General features: G+C 49.1%; 1 protein-coding gene across 1 annotated transcript in view; it reads left to right on the top strand.

Moving 5' to 3' along the window:
• Positions 1-24,245, top strand: part of LOC131284329 (unconventional myosin-IXb-like) — a 44,358-nt gene extending 20,113 nt beyond the window's left edge. The window contains exons 6-18 of the mRNA XM_058313184.1: positions 5,595-5,731; positions 5,799-6,034; positions 9,557-10,510; positions 10,588-10,730; positions 10,804-10,939; positions 11,043-11,308; positions 11,822-11,869; positions 13,703-14,248; positions 14,968-15,157; positions 15,242-15,325; positions 18,241-21,673; positions 21,755-21,843; positions 21,940-24,245. Coding sequence (XP_058169167.1) covers positions 5,595-5,731; positions 5,799-6,034; positions 9,557-10,510; positions 10,588-10,730; positions 10,804-10,939; positions 11,043-11,308; positions 11,822-11,869; positions 13,703-14,248; positions 14,968-15,157; positions 15,242-15,325; positions 18,241-21,673; positions 21,755-21,843; positions 21,940-24,201 — 8,524 coding nt within the window. The 3' untranslated portion in view covers positions 24,202-24,245. The remainder of the gene's footprint in view (positions 1-5,594; positions 5,732-5,798; positions 6,035-9,556; positions 10,511-10,587; positions 10,731-10,803; positions 10,940-11,042; positions 11,309-11,821; positions 11,870-13,702; positions 14,249-14,967; positions 15,158-15,241; positions 15,326-18,240; positions 21,674-21,754; positions 21,844-21,939) is intronic.
• The last annotated feature ends 277 nt before the right edge of the window (positions 24,246-24,522 follow it).

The raw sequence follows: 24,522 nt of genomic DNA, 5'->3' as shown, positions 1-24,522 counted from the left end.
GATCATCTGGAGCTCTAATGATCCTCTTAGAGAAACAGATAAGCATTCTATTTATTTCTTTGCATAGCATTTACATCGAACAAACTTTAACTGATTCATTCACTTGATGCCTACCGAAAGGTGATACGAAATTGATTTGTTACTTTTTCTCAGTGGCACTCGCAATAAATTTACCCCGTAGTGATCGTGCCCGGCGGACACAGATATTGCAGATTAAAATAAAGCAGAAACTAACCGAGATGATCGGTAGCCGTGAGCAGAAAGGGGTCTAATTTTTTTTTCTATTTGTAAATTATTATTTACACTCAACCTCACCTTGAATTATTCGTAAATCGTTCGATCATCATATTAATCGCCTCGTTTCACCGTCGTTACGTGGAACCCTCCCGCTGGAAGTACCATTTTTCATGCAACGATAGAGAGACCGAGAGCGAGAGGGTAGGGCGTCTTGGTTGAAGAGACCGATCATGTCTAAAAATGAGTGCAAAGATGGAAGATGAAAGGTTCTTAAAATATGTTCCCCCCTTGTAAGTGTTCCCTCCCGGGTATCTCCACCACTTAGACCAGCTCGCATTCCCGGCGGTTGCAATCGTGTCCGAAAAGCGTCATCATTCGAAGTGGAAACGGCGTCGTCGTCGTCATCGTCGTCGGAATGGAAGCGGACCACACATCACCAACAACAAGACCTTGCGAGCGAAACTGGGGGGTATTTTTATCCCAATCTTGTGTCGAAAGTTTGGCCTTCGATTGGGGAAAGCGGGCGAACGGCGAACGGGGAAGGGTAATGTTTTGCTGCCTTCCCCCCCGTGTGCGGTGGCGCTAATTTGTTTACTACCGAACCCTTCATCGTCGCTGATCGATTAAAACAAATCTCCACAAATCAACCCGTCGCTCCCCCCGCGAGCTTCCTCATGAGATGTATCTGATTCCTTTCTGCCTTTATATAGGGAGGGCGGAATTTTCCGGATTTTCTCAGCGAGGGTGCTAAACCTGTCGACGGCAATGTTAGTTTAAATGGAATATCTTTGAACAATTTGTACGTGGAGCGGCGTAGAAGGTTACTTAACAACTTTATCCTTTACATTTCGGTGAACGGCCAATTGATGATGCTCGCGTATCGAGGGATAAAAATTAAACCGTCAACTGAAACAGCACAGCGAAAACAGATTTTTTTAAGGCGATGCTGTTGTCGTCACTTCACAAAATAGCATTCGTGACATCGGGATGATATTATAGGCAGTGAAAAGTGACGCACTATTTACATCCAATTATTTACATGGTGCAGTGGAAATCTTTTCACCCGGTGTCTTTTGGCATCACGCTGATGGCTTCATTTGCATCCTCCATCCGAAGGAAGAAGTCTGAATGTATGGGAAAATGGGCGACTCTTTTTTTAGCCGAAACACGGATCGGGAAGTGTCCCTGAAGGGGGAGTGGGAAGCAAGGTACGGAAATTGGATTCAAATTGCTTCAATCTAATTTGGCACACATGATGAACGAGCCCCGGCCTCTCTAATGCTGCTGCTCCGCTAATTAGCCTGTCCATTCGGCCGGGTCCGACTCCTCGGGCGGACATGGGGCGGTGGTGGGCCGTCAAATTTCACGCCCTCTAGCGGCACGACTTTTCCAAACAAACCACCTCCACACCACGTAACTTTCTACCCTGACTCAAGACGCGCGTACTCGTCAGAATGGTTTCCGAAGTCTCTCCACTCCGACTTCTAACGCATGGACACACGCCACATACACATGCGCGTCGTCCTGGGGGAAGGGGAGGATTCTTTCTGGAGGTGTAGGAAGGTGTGCCCGGCGCGGGAGGAATCGTCCCGAGACGACGTAACGATGGTGGGCGATAAATCCCACGCATCCGTTCGTCATCATTCCGCTGGGAGTATTCTAGACACCTTTCCCAACGCCCCTGGGGTTGACACAGGTGGGAAGGGGGTGGGAGAGGGGAGAAAATGCACGGAAGATAGAGAGGGGGGCGGCGGAACTTGGGCGATGAATCCTAAATTTAGCCTGTTCCACCTATCAAATATTCCGCTTTTCGCATCCGCCAAGCTGAGGCGGGGTGGTGAGGTGGTTAATGGGGGAGGGGGTGGGACGAAACTATTTTGTTTTTACGAGCTGCTTCCACCCACCCCTCCGCTGCTCGCTTCCATCCCGCCGGATTGCAGTTGTCAGTCTGCTTGACAAATATCAACATTTTTCGGCGTGAATTAATTTGGCATGGTTGAATTTCCATCGAGCGGCGCGAGTGTTTTTTGTTTGTTTGTGTGGTGTGTGTTGTTGTAATGGAAGACATTCTGCCGAACGAGGGGAGTATTCAATGAGCTATGGGACGATCCTCTTAGGCCTCAACGAACACTCATCGGGACGGGGACCCTGCTCACAGTGATCCCGGGGGGATAATGGGTCCGGAAGGCGGGTAGGAGACTTGTTGTTATCCCGACGGTATTGTGACATACTTTTCACAGCAGACTTTTGAGGTAGTACAGGCTTAACTTGCGCAACCCTATCCACCGAAACACGATACGACGGGTTTAGACTGCGTTGTTCGAGCAGTCAAAACTAATGGTTCCGCTGGGATGTTGTAATTTGTGTCATTCGTGAACGGTCATAAAACATATCTTACCCGTCTGGTAATATGTCCCGCTAAGCGATCTGCTTTCCGCTCTAAATTATGTTTCGCGTCATTCAACGAAATCGTTTTGCCTTTTGCCGCAGAACTTGGATTGTCTTGTTCCAAGGAGTGAACACATGTCAACAATAAAACTGGATGAGATTAGTTTCGGCAAACCTCGTTTAGGTTTACGGCTCCATTGCTGGGCATTTATCGTTGTTCCATATTCCACTAATATGTCATTTTTATTACTTCTCCAATTGTTTAACAGTATTTAATCCATAAAAATAGAATTCCTGTTTGGTAATCCTTTTTTTATGTTTTTACAACCATCGAAAGTAGAAGGGTTTGTATTGACTTTTAGTAATTAAAATTTGGCAAATGAAGGTTAAAACCATCCTTTTTTGGAATGTATCAAAACCATCTATGAAATCAATCCTTTTAAAATCTTTCGCCGATGAACAGCGAAAAATGGGGGCATTGAATCAATTGTGGTGTTAAAATAATATAAACCGTGTAGGACGATGAAAAGCAATATTAACGATCGATGCACCAGAGTGCAACTATTGAGAGATGTACATGCGTCCCTGTGACCCATCGACCGACAGTCAAAATGGCTTTCCCGACGAGATCCATGATGCACTGGCTGTCTCCGTTTGGTGTACAAAATGTTCTACTTATGTGCAACAAACGTGTCACGTCGGTTAAATATTTTTCCATCGGGCGTTAAAGAAATTCCTGCACAAACGAACTCGTTCTCGTGCAAGAAGACAGATCCGCAAACCGGGGTGCGTGTTTGTGTATATTATTTTTTTCCTCCCGCGCTTCGTATACGCGTACCATTTCCCTCCCCCCGAGTGGCGGCGGCGCATTTCTTGCGCTTATTGTTGCTTATTTGTCACGTCAAAAAAGACCGCTCTCTCGATGCGGTACTCTAACGACTTTCAGCCGGAGGCCATCGTCATCCATTTGCACCATATAGGAATGGTGAATGCGGGTGTGATGGTGGCGGTATGTTTTGACGTTTCGATGACATTTATCATCGTGAAATGCGAACGAGAACAGGGCGGCAGGCGTACAACAGAACCACAACATCCGTACGGAGCAAAGAGTTCACACATTGCATTTGCTGCTTGGCCTTTTTTTTTTTTTTTTGTTGGTCCGTTTGCATCTTTCTCTTTTTCCCCTGGGAGAGGAGGGCTAAAAACAACCTTTGTCTGTGCGTGGTAACGCAAAAAGATTTTACATTCTGTTTGCCCCACGAACGAGAACACAGGTGGGTCATAAACTCGCTTGTACCGCGAAACACACCAGAACCAGAATCCCCTTCCCCATCAAAATAGCAAGAAGGTAGCATGAGAAGGCCAAGGATTTTTCTTTCGGTTCAATTTTTAGTTTTTAAACGAGCGAAACAAAAAAAAACTCCTCACCCAGTGACGATGGCTCAGCTGTGTTTTCTCAACCGCACATCAATCTCTAACTCCTACTGGTCGAGGTTATTGAAACCCTTCGTTAACTGCCGCCCGGTTTTTGCTGTGTAGTAAACAATCAATGGCCACTGGCCATTTAACGTTGGAATTTGTGTAACCTACCGGTTCTACTCGACTGCCAGTTGTTGCTTTTCTGCGGATATATTTTATGAAACTACCTTAATAGTAAAGTTTTAAATCATAGAAATATTTTAGCTCGACGTTTAACGCTTTCAGTGCAAATTAAAACAGAGTGTTAAAAATACAACCATACAACAAAAAGTAAAAGTATCATTTTAAATTAATTCTTCACGTGAAGCTATTCTCGCTCATTCTCCGTGAAATCGTTAATATTTGCTTTTAATTACGACCAACCAACGACTAATGGAGCAAATAAAAAGTATCTATCACATTCACGGTTCGTGTGGCACGCTTCGGAAGCGATTGGGTAAATAAGCAAAAAGTACACGTACAAGAAACGTTCTGTCCCTTCACTTCGGCCGTGGTGCAATTGCACGCGGAGGAGACGACCAAGCAAGAGGACAATCACCAATGGCACGATTCCGGAACATAAATACGGCGCTTATACGTATGTGTCCTTTCGGTCATATTTCTTGTACAAATTGCATATGCATATTGCATCAACAAAATGGGTCCAGCAATTCGTATGACAAATTTCTGTTGAACTAAACATTTTGGGAATCACCAAAACGTAGGTGATCCCACCATGCGATCGTTGCGCTGACTGGACGAACGCCATCCCTTCCCGGCGGTTGGATCTTGCTCAAGTGTGTGGCAAACGGGAAACCCTCTCTCGTGCCGCGTACATCGCCAAGATTCCGCCAAGATGACTCATGTGTGGCGCGAGTGGCAGAAAAGTGAAACGAGATTCGGTTTGTTGTTTTTTTTTCCTAGCTTCACTTTAAGTAACGGAATCTGGCGCCCCGAAGAATAAATGAGCCATGTGCCGCTACCCACCCCCAGACGCGATCCCGGAGCGCGTTCTCCTTCTTGAGTTGCAAAGACACACGAAAACGAAAAAAAACCGTTCGCGATCGACGCAACTTTCCGCGCCTAATATGGGGTAGAGTGCCGGTAGACCGTTGGTGTTTTATTTTTTTTTCTTGCCGGTTTGTGGAAAGCAAAAAAGACATGCAGTGTGCGTGGGTTACTTTTTACTCCTCGGGGCGCGTAGCCCGTGGCCGTGTCGTGTCGTCGGTAAAAGGATTGGTTCGTTTACGGAATAATTATATTATTCAATTGATGTAACTACAACGCGTGTACAATGTGTGGAAACAATTGACGCACATGAATCATCGGCTAAATTCGTAAAACCGTTTCCGTTTTTGTGTTGCATGCATGACGACAAGCAGATGAGGGATGTGGGGTAATTCAATTCCAATGCGTGATCTTTTCACGCATCCCAAGATGCCCCACCCAAATCATCAGATGCGCGTTATTAATTATGTTTTTTCTCGTCTTGCTTTTTTTTTCTATTGCAGATTCTATTTACGTGAAATACAAAGCGACGTTCCTTGGCTAGATAGTTATGGACTCGATCCACAGATACTTAGAGACTTTATACCGTTTCTGTTGCAGAAAGAAAATAGAGAATATCCTGACCTGTGCCAACTTCCAGGTGAGTGCCCCCAACACACAACAAATCGACCACAGCACCGTCATCATCTTAATCTTCCCATTCGTAGATCTTAATGAAGCGACGCTTCTCGAAAACCTGCGCCAACGGTTCGAAGCCGGCCACATCTACACCTACGTCGGTAGCATCCTGATCGCGGTGAACCCGTTCAAGTTCCATCCGATCTACAATCCAAAGTATGTGCGGCTCTACCAGAACCAGCGGATTGGGCCGATCCTGCCGCCGCACATCTTCGCCATCGCTGACAACGCTTACTACAACATGCTGAAGGAGAAACGCAACCAGGTATGTGGGGATGTCACAAAATCGGATCTTTACAGAATGGTTGACACCATCGCATATTGTGCAACAACACCCCAAAGGACAACAGAGAGAGAGCACAATGCACATCCCCTAACACTGCATGTATAATACGCCCATCTCTACAACCGAAGAGTGCAATTAAATTGAATCATGCATAGTTAATTGATCGTCATCGAAACTTACGACTGGACTGTGGACGGGGGCAGTAGGAGAAGCGGGATACTCAATGCAAGGGGAACGACAACCTCCCACATGGTGCCATTCTCCTGCCCGAATCGAAATCGCTTGGATATGGTGCATCGTAAATGCACCGACGTGGGGTTTTATCGTGCCACGCTGACCGATGTTTGACCGATGTGCGATGATGGATTCCTTCATTTCGTGCCACTATCATCATCATCATCGTGAACATCGTTTGCAGCATCGTCATCTTCCATCGCCATCGACGATGTGGTAGGCCCCAACCCTACACCAAGGAAAGGCTTCGGTCAGCCGGGAATCATACCCGCCGTGTTACCGTGTGACCGTGTGGATAATCTCGCATCTGCGCTCCACGAGAGAAAGATGATGGTGCCTTCTTTTGCCCGACCCCAAAGTTCACGTGTATGTACGGCACGGCAATGTCACGGCATTAGGTGTGCAATGAGTTATGACCATCTGTGCTCCGCTGCCCTTGCTGAGGGATCGCCGCCAACTGGCGAAAGGTTTGGGATCATCTGCTCACCCTTTTGACAGTGTGCCAACCACCAGCGACACAACTCGAAGAGGGTGTGTTTTTCTCGTTGCATTGGAGTTCCTTTTCAATTCCTTTTCAATCGGCGTATGCAAGTGTAACCCTACTTGCATGCTAGGAACAATCCGTATTTTGTGTCCTGGCGATAGAGGCTTGTTTGTTCTGTTTTTCTTTCAGTTATACTTTTTTTCTGCACAGTTATTCGCGTAACTGTAGCACCTGACGTAGAGATATTGTTTAATTATTTAAGTTTGTACATGAATCGTTTAATTTTGAACAGAACAATGTAATTGACTTCATTGGGCTACCGAAGCCAAATTGATGTTATTGAAATGTTTACAATTATCAAATGAAAAACATTACGACGATAACTGTCGGCATCGGCATCCATCCATCGGCCGAAGCAAAGATGCATTAAGTGGGAGCGAAGTTTTATTGCTTGTCACTGCGTCGATCATTCGCCCATCTGTCCATGGCGTCGTAAAATTTCTTCACCCCAAGTTCTCCGGCATGCTCATCCAGCGAAGCAAACGATGCCGTCATCATCATCACGCCGCTTGGCCATCTCGTCAACGTCGATACGTCGATGGAAGAAAGGGAAGACCGAACCCAACGTCCTCTGACGTCGTCAGCAAGGCGGTTCTCGTGCTGGACTATGCCGTTTTCCTTGCGTCCTTTTACGGGATTGGATTATTGCTGCTTAGGCGCTTCCATTTGTATGTTCTTTGCCGGGCCTTTCTTTGTTCATTTCGACGTTGGTTGCTTGTTCCAAGCCTTCTTTCAATTGATGTTAATTAATCTGATTCAAAACGTAAAACAATGTTTAGATTAGCGCAGTTGCACATTTTGCATATATTTTGTTGTCAGAGCAGGGTTTTTTTTTTTGTGCAGTAAGAGCTATGAGAAAGGAGTAAACGATTCAACATAATTTCTTTTCCTTCTGTCAAAGGAGATGTTTTAATGGAACAGTATTCTCTACTTTCGTAAATCGCCCGGAATATGGAAACTTATCCACAACTAAAAGGTACCATAATTGGCACATTAACGGGGCAAGCGCCACTTGATCTGCGCTCTTTGGCCAGCCATCATCGTGTATGACCTTCCACCTTCTACTAGTCGCTTGACGCCGAAGCTCCAAAGTGGGTTTTATTTTCCACCGTTTGTCAGAACGAACGACTATTATCACCCCACGTCTTAAGTGTATCCATTTCACTGTTGGGGTGTTGTACTCGGAACAGCAGGAACCCAACCGAACGCCACATGCCGAGAGAGAGAGAGAGGCCAATGGCTTCGTTTTTGTACGGATTCTTACGGGTCGGTTGAACGAAACGTCCACCAAACGGTTTGGTGGATAATCGATCCATCCTTGCCATCGAAAAAAAAAAGAAATGGAAGGAAGAAAAGCCTCGCAACACGGAATGGTACGTTGTTTTTGGCAGGCTTTTTGCACAGCGACATGATGGAAAAGCGTTGAGTGTGTAGCGTGTTAACGTGATGGGTGAGCCATCGGGGGTTGCTATGTAAATTGGCCGCCCGTTGGGCTGTGCCCGGGCGTGCTACGCGACCAGAAGACTAATGAATGAATCGCCAGCTCGTGCTGGAGAAAGAGGATGGTGGAGGGGTGCATGTCTCGATGCCAAAATGGCGCAGAGAGAGAGCCCCGAGCCCCGAACGTGTAGTGTTGTTGTCTGGGCGCGGGTTGGGAAAAAAAGCAAACAATAAATATGTGACCACCTCCAACATCAAGTTGGCAAGTGATCAGTAGCCACAAGGAGAGCTACCTTAAAACCGGCCACGAATTATAGCTGGCCATCCATCCTGTTCTCTTTCTCCGACCCACGAACCTACGGCACACGCGATCTGGAGTCTAGAGAACTGGTCCGCGAGGGAGGGAGGGATTGTAGTGCGCCATGCGAACGCGACGCCCCGGCATCGGGAGGAAGCAGGCGTGTAGCAATGTAGGTGTCGGTGGCCGCCACATGCTGATGTGCTCGCGTACACCCAAACCCTCCACACCCCCCCACCGATCCAGCTTAGTCAGGTCCGTTCCGCGGAAAGTTGACATGACGCGCGACGATGACGACGACAACGACGGCGGCTGACCGTGGCATTCATACAAATCGCGTATGAATGGCCAAACGAGTTATGAATGAATATGGCGTCGGGGGTGGTGTTTTTTTGCTCCTTCGTTTACTTTACCTCACCACCGTGTTGTACGCTTGCCCAGTCGTCTCCTATCGCTTGCGATCCATTTGGGTTTCCTCTCGTGAACAAAACACACATTTAATCCACATGTGGCTTCTGTGGCTCGCGAGTGAAATTGTTGCCCATAATGTCCAGTAGATGTACTTGCGATCTGCTGTTTTTGTTTTCTTTCCCTGACCGGCAGGGTAGGGTTCATTTGAATCTGCTTTTTATTCACTCCAGTCACGTGTTTTATTACTTGCCACGCGGAAGAGAAAGTAACATGCAAACCGGAGGGTGGCCCCGGTGTCGGAGATGGAGAAAGTTAGTTCGACCGATGTGAAATTGTTTGACAATGTTTTTACAGCCGCAGTACGTGTGCCTTTTTAGATGCATTCCTATTCATAATTAGGCATTGTTCGATATTCTAGCGTGGTTTTGAGTCAATAATATTGATTTACAATGATGGCCACACTGTGGAAGTTTGATGAGGTTCATAAAGTTTGACTCTTGTAGAATCGTAACGTTTTGATTTTAATGTTTTTAATTTTTAATTAACTGTTCCTCCGTTCTTTCTCCAACTTTAGTGCATTGTTATCAGCGGCGAGAGTGGTTCGGGCAAGACGGAAAGCACCAACTTCCTGCTTCACCATCTGACGGCCCTGTCGCAGAAGGGTGCCCATGGGTCCGGCGTGGAGCAGACGATCCTTAGCGCCGGACCCGTGCTGGAAGCGTTCGGCAATGCGAAAACGGCGCACAACAACAACAGCAGCCGCTTCGGCAAGTTCATCCAGGTGAACTACCGCGAGAACGGCATGGTGCAGGGTGCGGTCGTCCAGAAGTATCTGCTCGAGAAGAGCCGAATCGTGTCCCAGGGCCACTATGAGCGCAACTACCACGTGTTCTACTATCTGCTGTCTGGTGCGACCGAAACGGAGCGGGACGCGCTGCATCTGCTGCCGGCCGAAAAGTACCACTACCTGAACGCGAAGAATCTCACGCTGGAGAACTGCGACGAGAAGTACGAGTTTTCGCGCCTGAAGCAGAGCATGGAGATGGTGGGCTTTTCGGCGGAGAAGCAGCGGCGGCTGTTCAACGTGCTGTCGGCCGTGCTGCTGCTCGGCAACGTGGAGTTCTTCCCGAAGAAGTCCACCTACCATCACGACGAGAGCGTCCAGGTGCGCAACCCGGACGTGGTCGGGCTGATCTCGGAGCTGCTGCGCGTGAAGCAGGAAACGCTCATGTCGGCCCTCACGTCCAAGCGGGTGAAGGCGAGCGGCGAAACGCTGATCATGCAGTACAAGCTGCCGGAGGCGATCGCGGCCCGGGATGCGCTCGCCAAGTGCCTGTACGGGGCACTGTTCGACTGGATCGTGCTGCAGGTGAACCACGCGCTGCTGAACAAGGACCAGGCGCTGCACACGGGCCACTCGATCGGGGTGCTGGATATATTCGGGTTCGAGGACTTTGGACCGCAGAACAGCTTCGAACAGCTGTGCATCAACTATGCAAACGAGCATTTACAGTATTACTTTAATCTGGTATGTACCGACGACGGGGGCGACTTATCCGTATGCGGTTTACTTGGGTAGTTTTTCATTGTGTTTTTTATTTCCAGCACGTGTTCAAGTACGAACAGAAGGAATACAAGCGCGAGGGAATCAAATGGACTGATATAGAATTTCTAGACAATTACGGCTGTCTACAGCTGTTCGAATCGAAACCATCCGGTTTGCTGTGTATACTGGACGATCTGTGCAAGTACGTGAACGATCTCTCACGTGATCTACACCAATGGAACGTGTGCTATTAATCGCCCATTATGTCATTTTAGTTTTCCCGGTGCCACCAACGAAACGTTGCTGCAAAAGTTCAACAGTGTTCACAAGGATAACGCATTTTACGAGAAACCACAGCGCAAGGAGAACGCATTTATCATTAAACATTACGCTGGCAAGGTGAAATATCAGGTACGAAGCAGGTCCCAATCAGGGCATCACATTGTAACCTGTGCGAGGAGAACTGAAATTAAACTTTTGTACTCGTTTTTCCCGCTCCTCTTGCCTCCTTCAGGTGGCCGAAATGCGTGAAAAGAATCTCGACCTGATGCGGCAGGATATCGTGAGCGTGCTGAAGAACTCCAGCATGGCGTTCGTCCGGGAGCTGGTGGGGGCTGACCCGGTCGCCGTCTTCCGGTGGGCCATTCTGAGGGCATTTTTTCGCGGCTACTTTGCGTTCCGGTCGGCCGGCATCAAGCACCGGAAGGAGCGTGCGGACATGTCGTTCAACAAGCTGGCCACCAAAACACGCTACCGTGCACCGAACGATAGTATCGTAAGGTAAGCATATCCGGGTGGGGTCGTTTCCGAAAGGGAATCTCCTCGTTCGAGTGCTACTGGATCCGGATTTATGTTTCTTGTGGTTTTGAATAATGTGAGGTGATGGGTTCTTTGTTGAATGCTACGCTCAAGGTAGTTAATGTTCTGATTGGGACGAAATTGGACTGGGTAAACTAGGACTTTAATCTAGTTTAATATTGTGACACACGTTCGATCACAATTTACAATCTCTATTTCTCTTTCCTTCTTTTCTATCTATCTCTTCTCGGTATCCAAACCATCATTGTGTTGTCTTTTGTCCAACATTCCTCTTCACCCAATTTTCGATCCGTTTCCACCAAACACGTGTGTCGTGTGGTTCGCTTTCCTGAACCACGACCACCGTACTTCCATTACTGAATCCAACAAATCATATATCCACCCTATGCGGGATTAATCCCTCCTTCCATTTTTCTTCATCTCCACTTTCGGGATTTGGTGGTTTGGTCGGTTCTTGCACGGCGTACTCTATAGCCACCTTGTGACGGTCTCATCGGTGAACCTAACAATCAATCGTATTGCGTAAGTTGAACTTGTTATATTTGCTGTCTATACTTTTGAAACAGAGTCGAAAATAAGCTTCAGTTCTTCCCTCCTCCCGCCTGCCGTTAACGATGTGGGCACTAATACTTTTCTAACTGTGTTTAGTTCTATGTGTCACACACTGTTACTGTTTATCATAGTCTATTGTTATCACCTGCTCTCCGTCGTTCTCCCTCTCCGCTATCATTTAATGAGTTCGCATTCTTTTCATTCCACCGTCTCTCGGGTGTTTCGTGCTTGCACTTGATTAGTAAAGTGCATAATCTATCTTATCCCTCTTTTGCAGTTTCCTAAAAAAGAAGGCCAGATTGATTGCTTCCCATTGTTAAACCCTTACTTGTTTGTCCTGTATGCCTACCTAATATTGTTCACAACCAATTTACATTTCTACTCCTATGTCTTGTCACGTTAATATCTGTTTTACGTTAGTGATAATTGTGCACATGTTGAGATTTCATAGTTGTTTTTTTCGATCTTGAATTGGACGATAACTTTTTCTCAATTAAAAACCCATTGTCATTTCCTCGCACATCATCATCTATTTTATGCTATATATGTATTGTTTTTTGTTTAAATTTTGGATGATTTCTATGATTGAGTTTTACGAAGAATTAAAATTGACTATTATAGGATATTTTAATATTGATAATAGAGGAAAGATATGTATCCGCGTGGATGAGAGAAAGTCGTCAGCTTTTGTTTCCGATCCCATCCTAAATGCTCTATAAGTAATAACAACAAAACTCTCGAAGATCTTGTGAGTAGCTAGTAACTTGTAACAAAAGATAAACGTTAAAAACAACTGAACGCACCGGTAGGGGAAAACACTAAAAAGAAAAAAGCAATTCTACATCCTATTTCCCTGTTCCCACTGTAGGAAACTTTTCTGTCCGCGGCGCCCAGTGCGTGACAGTGGTATGCTGGACCGGTACCGTAACTACTCCGTGAAGTCGGCGTCGGCCAAAGGGGGCCGAGAGCGGCGCAAAAATTGGCCGTAAGACCGTTTGTTCTACAGAGACCGCAGTGATCGATTCTGCGATCTTTGATGCCTGTTGTTTCTATCGCTGCCGTGCGCGCGCGCTCTCCTTGTGTCTGTCGTTTGATTTTGGTTTGGTTTTGGATTTTGCTCCTCCTTCCCATCCAGCACGTTAGTGTAGTGTATGGCGTGCGCCGATGTCCATAGAAATGCCGCTCAGCGTTAGGCCCAAGCTGCCCCAAGCTGCCTTTAATATCGAGTCTTTTTGTACATAGGGTGCCTAGGGTGCGATAGTGCGCAGTAGGAAGGATAATAAGCTAAACAACATTAACTGAAGCAGTTCATCATTAGCCGGGTTCACCATTATTTTACTCCCATGTACAAACCCTTAATGCCGTAACTAACATACCCCAATGTGTGGGGCAGAATGATGCAAAATTTTCAATAACCCAAAATTTGCAATTGTGGCTGAACATTGTTTAGGGGAATCGCTTTGCTAACATTCGTTAATTGATCAATATAATGTATCATAATTTTTTCTGTATCTTCTCTTCACTATACATTTGTGTTATTCTCCTTCCGTTGTTATGTCATTTTATTTACTCTTGTTTTTATTTATTTTTGGTTTACTTCTATTCAAACCATCCTACATGAACATGTGTGTGTGTGCCTCTGTGCGCCTTCTCTCCCGTGTGCGCCTTCGTCTATCGTTATCGTGTGTATCGTGCCTACCTCTCATCCAACACATCACGCCATCTTCGAATGAATCGATATCGCAAAACAAAACCATATCTACTCGCGCTACCGTGGCCAATTCAAATCCATCGGTCGCGTAGCAAACGCATCAGCAATGCCATGAGTGACATCACCTCGGGCCACAACCACCATAGCGGCAACCCGGCAGCATCGTCTCCCACCGGCGGTGGCGGAAACAATCTTGCCTACCACCGCCAATCGCTCGGTAACGCGGGCTACAACAGTACCACCGGATCGATGGCCTCGGTCACCGGTCCCGGCGGCACACCCCGTCGGTCCTGGTCAAGCTTCGCGTTCAACAACAAAAACTTCCCCGACGGAAAGCTCAACTACGAGTGCCAACAGCTGCAGGACTCTCCACAGCAGCAGCACGGAAAGCATCATCCATCCTCCTCGCCCGGCGGAGGTTCCTCCTCATCGCTGTCGTCCGCGTATGGCAGTAACAACGGTGGAAAGCATTCGTCAGCCACCGGGAACATTTCGTCGCCGGGATCGACAGTCGGAGGCGGCGGGGCAGCCGCTGGCGGTGGAGGTGGAAAAGGATATGGGTTAGGTTCGGCTGCAGCCCGGCATCGCTTCGAACGCTCCGGTCAGGACGTGATGGCTCGTGCGTCGCAAATCGTGATGTAAGAAATAACAAGCCTCTGGAGCGATGATAAAAACAATTCAAACAATTACACACAAACACACCCCCACTCTACCCTATTCTCCAACATTTCCCAATCGTTCATGTCATGCTTGGTCGAAACCAAATTCATTAATCCATTTGCTTCCGTTTTTGACGTCCGATTTTGCTATAACTCTACTTCCTCCATTGGTTATCCGCTTTCCTTGTGACGTCAGTTGCAAATTTGTAAAACTTACTTTGGTGTCCGTTTTTTTGAGTAATTTACAACGTTTTATCCTCGCAAAGGTTTGATGTGCTGTACAAAGATTCAGACTGTTCTGTGTGTCTTTTGTATGAGTTCTCTGTAGCGTTTTAGCTCTACCCTATCTCTAAGATAAGCTTTAGAAGCTTGTTACAAATTGTTGCGAAGTTTCTTTCTTTTTATTATTTTTGCAAGTGTTCGTTTTTGTGTGAATTCCAAATGTCTACATTGCATTTTAAGTATCATTATCTAAATATAAAGCAACGAGTGTTGGGTTCAATCTGTGTTCCCAATAGCTTCGTAGGCGAATGATACTAGCAAGCAAGAATAAACCTTTGGTTTTTTCCCTGCTCTAGCCGAAAGATGATCAAATGATAGAAGATAGTATACCCGGTATTCTAACGATTATTTCCGTTTCTCCCCCTTCATCCGTACAAAATGAAAACGCAATCGATGGACATGGACAACCAATACAGGAAAAACAAATCATTTCGTCCCCGGGAGCGGCCGAAGAAGGGCCTCAAGAATCTCCAGTCGGTGAAGACACTTTCGGCCGGGCAGAACCTCTCCAATCAAACATCTGCCATAAAGACACGCAAGCAGCCGCTAACCGTAACGGCACAGTTTCAAAACTCGCTGATCGCACTGATGGAAACGTTAAATCAGGTGAGTCGAGGGCCATTCGACCCAGCCAACAAGCACTCTTTTGCCACATTTCACTTACTTTCTTCATTCCTGTTTCAATTTTAGGCAAACCCATTCTTCATTCGGTGCATCAAATCGAACCCGAACAAAATCCCGAACCAGTTTGACGATGCAACCGTTACGAGACAGGTACGTTCATGTTTGTTTGGGGGCTGTAACGCTAGCTGTAATGAAGTCCTTGCTGGAACTACTCATTGAACGGGGTGTTGGTGGGAAATATTGCCTTGAGAGTGTTTTTTTTTTGTTTTGCCAGAACACAAAGAGCGACGGAAAAAGCCCGAAATACAAGGACGCGCGGGTTGTTGCCGGAAGTGTCCACTTGTTTCATCCACACTACGACGATAAATGAGTTGACCGAGCTGGCTTGGGAAAACAATATATCCCTTTTTTCCAACACACTTCCCTTCTACGTGACTTGTTACGGGTGTTTTCTTTTGTTCGTTGCGAATTTACATTTTGCGAATAATTTTCCCCATTTCCCATAACCTTCTATTTTGGCATTGAGCACGCATAATCAACGAGGACACGAACGCCGGGTCGATATAAACCGTTAAGAAGGTAACGGTGATTGGCTTAAGCCAAACCATGTGAGATGACGTATTTGTTATTTTTTTCTCACATGTTCCTTCTGACGCCCATTAATCGTCGAAGTTTGTTTGATGACCATTTCCCTTAGGTAAACGCCATAAACATTTGCATAATTTCGCGCGGTCAGCGTTGAGCAGAGGAGAAACGCTGAAAAGCTAGAAATTTTACAGATGGTAGTCATGGTAATATTTCATGTTTCGTATAATTTGTTTGAGCTATTCGTAAAACAAAGATCAACAGATCTATCAATAGCGAAATCCAATTGTTTATAAAAAGTTGCATAAACTGGTTGTGATAATTGATGCATATGTAATAAAATAACTGTGGACGCCTTCATTAAAACATTGCTTTATATGGGTTTTCTGCACCCTTTGTTCATCTATATTGTTGAAATCATTGTATTGTATCGCTAAATTGCAACATGCCAATGAATGAAATGCGTATCAGTGTAGGGCGGGGACGACCTGGTCGGTTATCATTCATGCTGTTGCCTACCTTCGAAGAAAGATGGGTCCATTAGGCCGCTTTGGTGTCTTTTTCTCATAAACAGTTCCTCTCTTCTTTCCTCCGGTGAGTCAGAAGTCTTAGCCATCTTTTGTGGCCATATTCCTGGTGGCGTGTTCTCCTACCTGAGAATCGCGTCGGTCGAAACTCCAGGCAGGTCTGACATAGAGGTGCTTGACTATCAGTTGCAGTTTTACCTCCGAACGGTATGCACGTGTTGCCAGTGTCTTAAATTGGAAGAAAGTTTTTGTTTTATCGTGTATGAAGTGATAAAATTTTAATACAAACTTTGTTAAAGAACAAACAAAACAATCATAGTGGGCTATCAAATCCATATCCGCGCGCAGTAGGCCGCAAGTATACCCGAACCATGGTGTACGATGACATTCGAACTGATTCGATTGTATCCGGAGCTTGGTATTAGGCTGGCATTGTTGGCACTGCTTTTCTGTACACACTGTGTGCTAATTCTGCTCCTGATGACGACTGGGCTTGTGCTGAGATTAAAAATGACCATCACGGTCGCGGTGGTAAGTGGTGTCTCCCGTCTTCGCAATTCCAGTGAGAACACATTTTGTAGTGCATTTGAAACCGAAATCAAAACGCTCCAGCCTTAAAAGTATGCACGGGCCTTCCGTCGCCAGACTGTCCCGGGACGGGTAAACGAAGGGACACAGCTAAAACCGGAAACACCAGCTTTCATTACGTCGCCACCTCTCCCAAACAAGCGGTGTTCATGTTTTGGCCGGTACCATAAATCCCATTAGGAATCTTCCAGACGACGGCAGACCGAGGGACAGAGAGAAAAAGGGTGTAGGGTATCTGGTTTCCGGTGGTTCATCTGGTGACGAAAGGCAAACTACCCAAAGTACCTTCAGGGAGTGGAGTGTTGCTTGTTCTTTGTAGGTATAGACGGTCGATCGCGTCCGTGCCGATCTTATCGTGTACAAAACCCAATACATGGTAGAATTTTCCCTCAGCCATTTGTTGTTCTTTCGCTGCTGCTCCTACGATGAGTTTTTGTAATGATATCTTCTTCCATGAGATGCTCTCTAAAAGCTCTGACGCAGCATTTAAAGCAGTACAAGCAATAATACTCGTGTGGCAGGTCGCATGGATGGTCTTATCGGCACTACCGGGGAACACCAGAAAGAGAAGGCGAGGCAAATGGCAAAATGGAAAATTGCAATAAAACCCTCGGTCCTCCGATGGTGGTGGTGGTGGTGTGGCCAATGTGTCGACATGCCTATCTTTTCCTGCTATGGCACCATATGGAAGGAATTTGTTGCTGCAATGAAATTCCTCATCCATTCGCTTTCATTCGTCCCGGTTTTCGTCTCTCTTCCTTCTGGGTACGGTTTCATTCATGCGCCATACACTATCTTATCGGGATATTTTATGGTTTTATTTTTTACCATTTCCGCACTGCCAACCACTTTGCTGCTGGCCACCACAAATCCCACCGGCGGAGGAAGCATCTTCACGGGTGGGTGAGAAAATCGGCAAATGGCAGCGAAAATAGGTAGTTTTTATTTGTATTTTTTGTTCGAGGAGGTTTTGAACCGGAATAAGGATCCACGGCCCGTACAGCACAATGGGGGCCATCTTTGAGGACGTTCCTGTTTTTACTGTATTGAGTCATACATCCGTTAGGAATGCTGTCGCCGATGTTCTGACTATTAGATAGGTGATTCTAGAAGGAACCTTTTGTTTTTATTGGCCATTATTTGTGCCACCATAGTTTTACGATGTTGTTAATGCTACCGCCTGGGACGTGAATCATTTGCATGATTTGATGTGTTTGGGATTCGCTTTACGGCGTGGGAATGTGATGTTTTCAGGTGGTCAGATAAATGAGTCCATACCAATTGTAGTTTTTTTTTCAGTAAAAAAAATGATACTCTGAAAATGTCCCTTATACTAAATATGAACTCTTTCCTTTTCATTCGCAGCTCCGCTATACGGGCATGCTAGAGACAGTCCGGATCCGGCGCGCCGGCTACAACGTGCGTCTAACGTACGAGGAGTTCATCCAGCTGTACCGCATCCTGCTGCCGAAAGGACTGGTCAGCTCTCAGAAGGATGTGCGCGACTTTATGAGCACGATGGATCTGAACAAGCAGCACTACCAGCTGGGCGTGACCAAAATCTACATGCGCGAGTCGCAGAAGATGCGCCTCGACATCTCGTTGCACACGAAAATCATCGACAGCATCATCTGCATCCAGCGCTGGTTCCGGGCGATTCTGCAGCGCAAAAAGTACTGCCAGTACCGGACGGCGGCCTGCACCATCCAGTCGTACTGGCGCGACTACCTGCGCGAGAAGCAGGAAAAGTTCACGCGCAAGATACGCATCCACGCGGCGACCGTCATTCAGGCGACCTGGCGCGGCTACACGGTGCGCAAGTGGTACGACAAGCTGAAGAAGGGTGTGCTGGTCGTGCAGGCACGTATCCGCGGTCAACAGGCCCGCTCTCGCTTCAAGGAACTACTGAGCAAGAAGCGCGATCGGGCGAAACTGCGTTCGACGCAGAGCCTGCCGGTGGAACGCCCAATCGGTTCGACGGCGGCCGGCGGATCCTACGGTGGTGGTGGCGGGGGTGGATACGCGGAAGTGGTGCACGCGATCGAGCATCGGAAGAAACCGATACCGGCCGTCGTGGGCCTAAGTTTCGAGACGGCGATCGATATCGTGAACAAAAATCGGGCCCTCTTCGCGGACGACAGCATGTCGGCGGACTTTATCGACGACGACGACGACGATGATGAAGAGGAGGAGGACGAGGAGGAGGCAGCGGGAAGTGGTGGTGGTGCCGCCACCGCCGCCGTGAGAGAACCAGCGGCCGTGGCAGGCCATGACGAGGAGGAGGACGAAGACGATGACGAGGAGGGTTACGAAGACTTGGGCCTAGTGGACTATCCGCACCCGCTGGCGACCCGAGCTGCGGCCGCATTACATCAAGGCCCCGTTGTTGGCTCGAAGCCACAATCACCTCCTTCGGGGCCAGCGAACAACAGCGCTTTATTAGATAGGAATGAAAGGTATATAAAAAATCTGGTCATTTCGTCGGCACCACCGCCGAGCGGTGGTGGTGGTGCGGCATCTGCGTCCACAGCGTCGCCAAGCAATAATAGCAGTCCGTACCAGAAGACACCACTGCAGCGACAGGACGACGTTTTGGATCGGCCCCTCCGGATGTACGACATCGAGCGCGCCAGCAAGAGCACCTTCGACGACACGGAGCTGGCCAAGTACCGGTACGAGCGAGGTGGTGGTGGTGTGAGCAGCACGGCCAAGTTGCCCGTACGCCGTGTCGATTCCGGACCGTCCACGGTGGCGGGTACCGCCGGTAGTGGTAGTAGCCGCCCGGGGATGCAGCGGTTTCGGTACGGCGACACCTCGGCGTCGTACGGCGTTGGTGGTGGCATGATTCGAAATCAGAACCACAGCAATAATAGTTATAGTAATAGCAACGTGGAAATCGTGTTTGTAAATACGGGACTAGAGAATGTCGTCGCCGGCACCGCGTCACCATCGTCGTCGCTGTCCTCTCCGGCCACAAGGAATCTCAGCCAGCGCAACAGCATTAGCAGTGGTACGCTGACGCACACCCAGCCGCACCCGGCAATGGCGGCCGCCAGCATGATGCGGCGGGAGTCACTGCCATTCACCCACACGCACATGAGCTCCCGCAGGGACCGGGACCAGGGAGACGAAATCAACTCGAACTACAATCTGCTACAGCAGCAACAGCAACTGAGCCACCTTCATCAAACGCAATCGACAACGTCGGCGACCTCATCGTCAACGTCATCCCTAATACCGCACTCCTCCTCTCAGTCACTATCGTCGGCAAGCTCGACGACCGGAGGGCACATCGGTAACTATCAGAATCTACAGTTCCCTCAGACCAACAATTACCAACAAAATAAGCACCACCACCACCATCAGCAGAAGCAGCACCAACAGTCGGTTTACAACAACAACACACCACCTGCCAACAGTGGCACGAAAATGTCCACCTCGTCGTCGTACGGCACCAGTAACACCAGCTCCGGTGGCCAGTACGGTGGTAATAGTGCTGCGGCCCCAACATCATCGTCATCTTCCGCCATCAACAACCAGCGGGTGTCGGCGGTGTACCCGGACGATTTCGCACAGAACTACTACAACACGACTACGACGACACCGAAGGGCGCTGGCAAGGCTGCCCTCATACTCGGGACCGCCAAGTCGGAGGACAGCAGCTTTGCCGGTAGCAGCAACATCATGTACAATCTGTCCACGCTCGGCAAAGCGGACAGTAGTGACATGGTGCTGGGTGGCGGAGGAGGAGGAGGAGGCGGTAGTAAACCGACCTCCAGCTCCAGCAGCAGCCGCCGGGGGATCAAATCGACGAATCTCAGTGAGGAACAGCTTGGTGGCGGAAGTTCGGCCGTCAGCTACCATCCTGGCACGGGCCTAACGAGACGAGGACCGGTGGGTAGTAGCAATCCGGGTGTTGCTGCAAGCGGTAACACTACGAACGCCAGCTCGGGAGCCAGTGGCGGTGGCGGTGGCGATACGCTTAAGCGGCGCAATTCGGACCCGGCAAACAACAAGATTCCGCTGCTCGAGGTGAACCGGGGCAACGACATGTACCAGTCGAGCACGCGCATCAACATCGCCGGCCACCAGTTCCGGAAGGTGCAGCGCATCAACAAGGCGGAGCGGTGTGCCTGCTGTCAGGAGATCGATTCGTTCGTGAACGAGGGCTACCGGTGCCTGGACTGCAAGGTGCTGGTGCACACAAAATGCATCCAGAACGGGGGCATCAAGTCGCTCCAGTGTGCGGCGGCCAAGCGCTCGAAACGCATCCGCACCAGTGGCGGCGGTGGTGGGCTTGGCAGCAAGCACGACAAACACCAGCCGATCGCGGCCGGTTCGTCGTCCGGTGGAGGCAGCCAGAAGATCTCGTCGACGCGCGAGTACACCGATTCGACCGATAAGATTATAAGCGATGCCAAAGAGCTGCAGCTGATGCAGGACTTCATCACACAGAAGATCTGCAAGATGGAGAGCGATTGCGAGAAGCCGTCCGAGGTGGACCGGGTGTTCAAGCAGGCGCTCCGCGAGTTCAAGGACAACCTGGTCGCGCAGTACAGCGTGGCGCACAAGCAGAACTCGGACGTGCTGAACATCAAGTACCGCGATCTGATCGCCAACTTCGAGCAGGTGATCGAGACGACGTCTGGGCGCAAGAACGACTTCCCGCTCACGATGGGCGTCAATGCGTTCCGTGGGTTTATGAACGAATTTATGAACTCACGCGAAACGGAGAAACCGAAGACGAAGCGGAAGAAGGACAAGAAACGCAAGCACGATGATCACACCACGTTCAACGGTAAAATATTCATTTTTATACTGAATTTAAGGGTGTTTGGAAAAAAAATCAAGAGATTACATTATATCTTCCACACAACAGGACATACATTCCAGCTAACGATACTCAACATTGCGACGGCGTGCGAAATATGCCAACAGTTTCTCTTGTGGCCAATCGAGCGAGGACTGGTAAGTACTGGTGTGGGAAAGGATTATTAGGATAATGTTGTTTAAAAATCATTTATCTTAACACTCTCACTCTGCTTTTCTCCTCCCCTCCCTCAGGTGTGCCAAAACTGTAAGTTAACGTGCCACAAAAAGTGCTACCAAAAGTCGGCCTCGTGCAATAAGATTGCCAACTCGGACCCGAACGCGCTGCTGCACGGTGGCGGTGGTGGAAGCAGTGGATCAGCCGTCGTAGCCGGTGGTTGCGGTCCGGACGGTCAACCCCTGTACGGTGGTGGCATTCCGACGAAACTGTTCGGCGTGCCGCTGACGGCGATGTGCGGCAGCAGTAGCGATGGCGTTAAAATTCCGGCCCAAATCAACAAGCTGATCATGATGATCGAAATGCACGGCCTGTACTCGGAGGGTATCTACCGGAAGAGCGGCGTTAGCTCGAAGATCAAGGATCTGAAGGCGAAGATGGACCGCGCGGTAACGAGTGCGGACGGGGGCGGCGGAGAGATGGACTTCGAGTCGTACAACGTGCACGTGCTAACGAACGTGCTGAAGTCGTTCCTGCGCGAAATGCCCGAACCTCTGCTAACGTTCGACCGGTACGATGACTTTCTGCGTGCGGCCGACCTTTCCGACGGTAGCGATCGGGTGCAGACGCTTCTGTCGCTGGTGAAAAAGATCCCCCCGGCCCATCACTGCCTGTTCGAGCGGTTGATCTTCCATCTGGCCCTGGTGGCGAAGCTGGAGCAGTACAACCGCATGTCGGCCAGCTCGCTTGCGATCGTGTTTGCGCCGTGCGTGCTACGCACCAACCGGTACGTGCCGGCACAGGACAGCCTGAACGACATCGGACGGCAAACGAAGTGCATGGAGACGCTCATCACGCAGAAGATGCTGAACGTGAAGAGCACGCTGGCGGACATTGACACGCTCGATACGGCCGCGCACACGGCTACGGCCCGCCTTAGCACGCTGCGCAGTAGCAAGGTGTTTACGCAGGAGGAAATGGCGAATGCGCGCGGTACTGGCAGCGGACTCCCGGCCGGTGGGCTGCTCGAGACGGAAACGGAGGAGATGCTGCTCGAGGGTCACATTCAAGAGATACGCAAGGAGAAGGCCTTGCTGACCTCGACGTTGCCGAGTCTGGCACGGGCCAGCTCGGACGATGATCTGCTCTCGACCGATCTGGATGGGGAAGGAGGTAGTCTGGACGATCTGAGCAATAGCAAGGAGAAGGATCTCGATGTGAGCAGCAGCGGTGGTGGCGGTGGTGGTGGTGGAGGAGGTGGAAACAACATGATCAGCGACAGTGGCATCTCGATCCGCTACCAGGCACCCTCCGATCACGGTGGTAGTAGTAATGTTAGTCTTAATAATGACGTCCCGATGGCTGTGAGTTATTCGTTACGTGATCAGAGCGGAGGAGGTGTCGGTGGTGGCAGTGGTGTGGAGTATTTCCACAAGATGGGCTCGAGTGCCACCGCCAGTGCGTCATCATCGGTCGTCGGATCGTCGGCGGGGGTAAAAACGAAATCTCTGTCCCATCAAACACTGCTCGAGCGGGAAGCGTTCCTGCGCGGTAGCAACAACTCCACGTCGGCCTCCTCACCCCAGTCACCGACGGCTGCCACCTCAGCCATCTCAGCCTCCTCGACGCCGTCGTCCTCCGCATCGGCTCCTTCGATGATGAAAACGCAACAGAATGGAAACCACGGTGGGAACGGTGCGAGCTCGTCCGGTGGTGCCAATGCCAGTGGAAGTGGCATCGTCATCGGTGGCGGTACATCGATGGCTCCACCGGGCAACGGAGGAGGAGGAGCGGGGAATAAACGGTCCGACATTAACCTGAGCCACTCGATGATAACGCTCTCGACGACTTCGCACAGTCTCGGGGGCAGTACGACGAGCAGTAGCAGCAGTAGTGGGGTTGGTGGTAGCACCGGCAGCAGCAGCACTGGCAGCGGTAGTGACCTCCAGCGCCAGAAGCCCATCATCATCCGGAGTGTTTCCGGCGGGTATGAGGTAGGTGCTACCGGTGGTGGTGGTGGTGGAAATTCCGCCTCAACGAACTCCTCCTCCAACCATCGAACGATCCTGATCCAGTCGACGACGGTGGCAGCACCGTCCGGGTCCGCCGCTACCTCCACGTCCGCCTCCAGTTCGTCCATCAATTCGGCGAACCTTGCAAAAGACAATAACATGCCCAAGGAGGGAAAAATGTCGTCACGTCGTATGTCCTCGGGCCATGGAAGTAAACGATCCGGCGGAGGTGGTGGTGGTGGTGGTGGTTCAGCAGGTGCCAGCGGCGGCGGCGGTGCACAATCAACATCGACGACCGCTGGAGACGACGAACCAATTATGGTTTGAGATTGAGGTCGCACAAATGTCGATACGATCGAACAAATCGCCGTGTCATAGTGTGTAGTGAGAGGAAGGTCCTTCTCAATCGCAGGAACTCTAGGTGTACTACCTTCAGAGTTTTCACAGCAGATAACACAACACAGGACTTTCGAACATCTCCCGGTTCCGCCGTCGTGTATGTGTCCATCGTGGATCGGACGACAGGGTCCACAACGTGCAAAAAACATGCGCAGTCCCATGATCGTCAACGCAGCGCAAATCGGTCTTCGTTATTACTTTAATTAATTTATAAATCAAAAAAACCCTATCAAGCGAGCACAAGATCAA

The sequence above is a fragment of the Anopheles ziemanni genome, chromosome 3 (genome assembly GCF_943734765.1).
Source record: "Anopheles ziemanni chromosome 3, idAnoZiCoDA_A2_x.2, whole genome shotgun sequence".
NCBI lineage: Eukaryota > Metazoa > Arthropoda > Insecta > Diptera > Culicidae > Anopheles > Anopheles ziemanni.
This window is presented reverse-complemented; position numbering and strand designations above follow the sequence as displayed.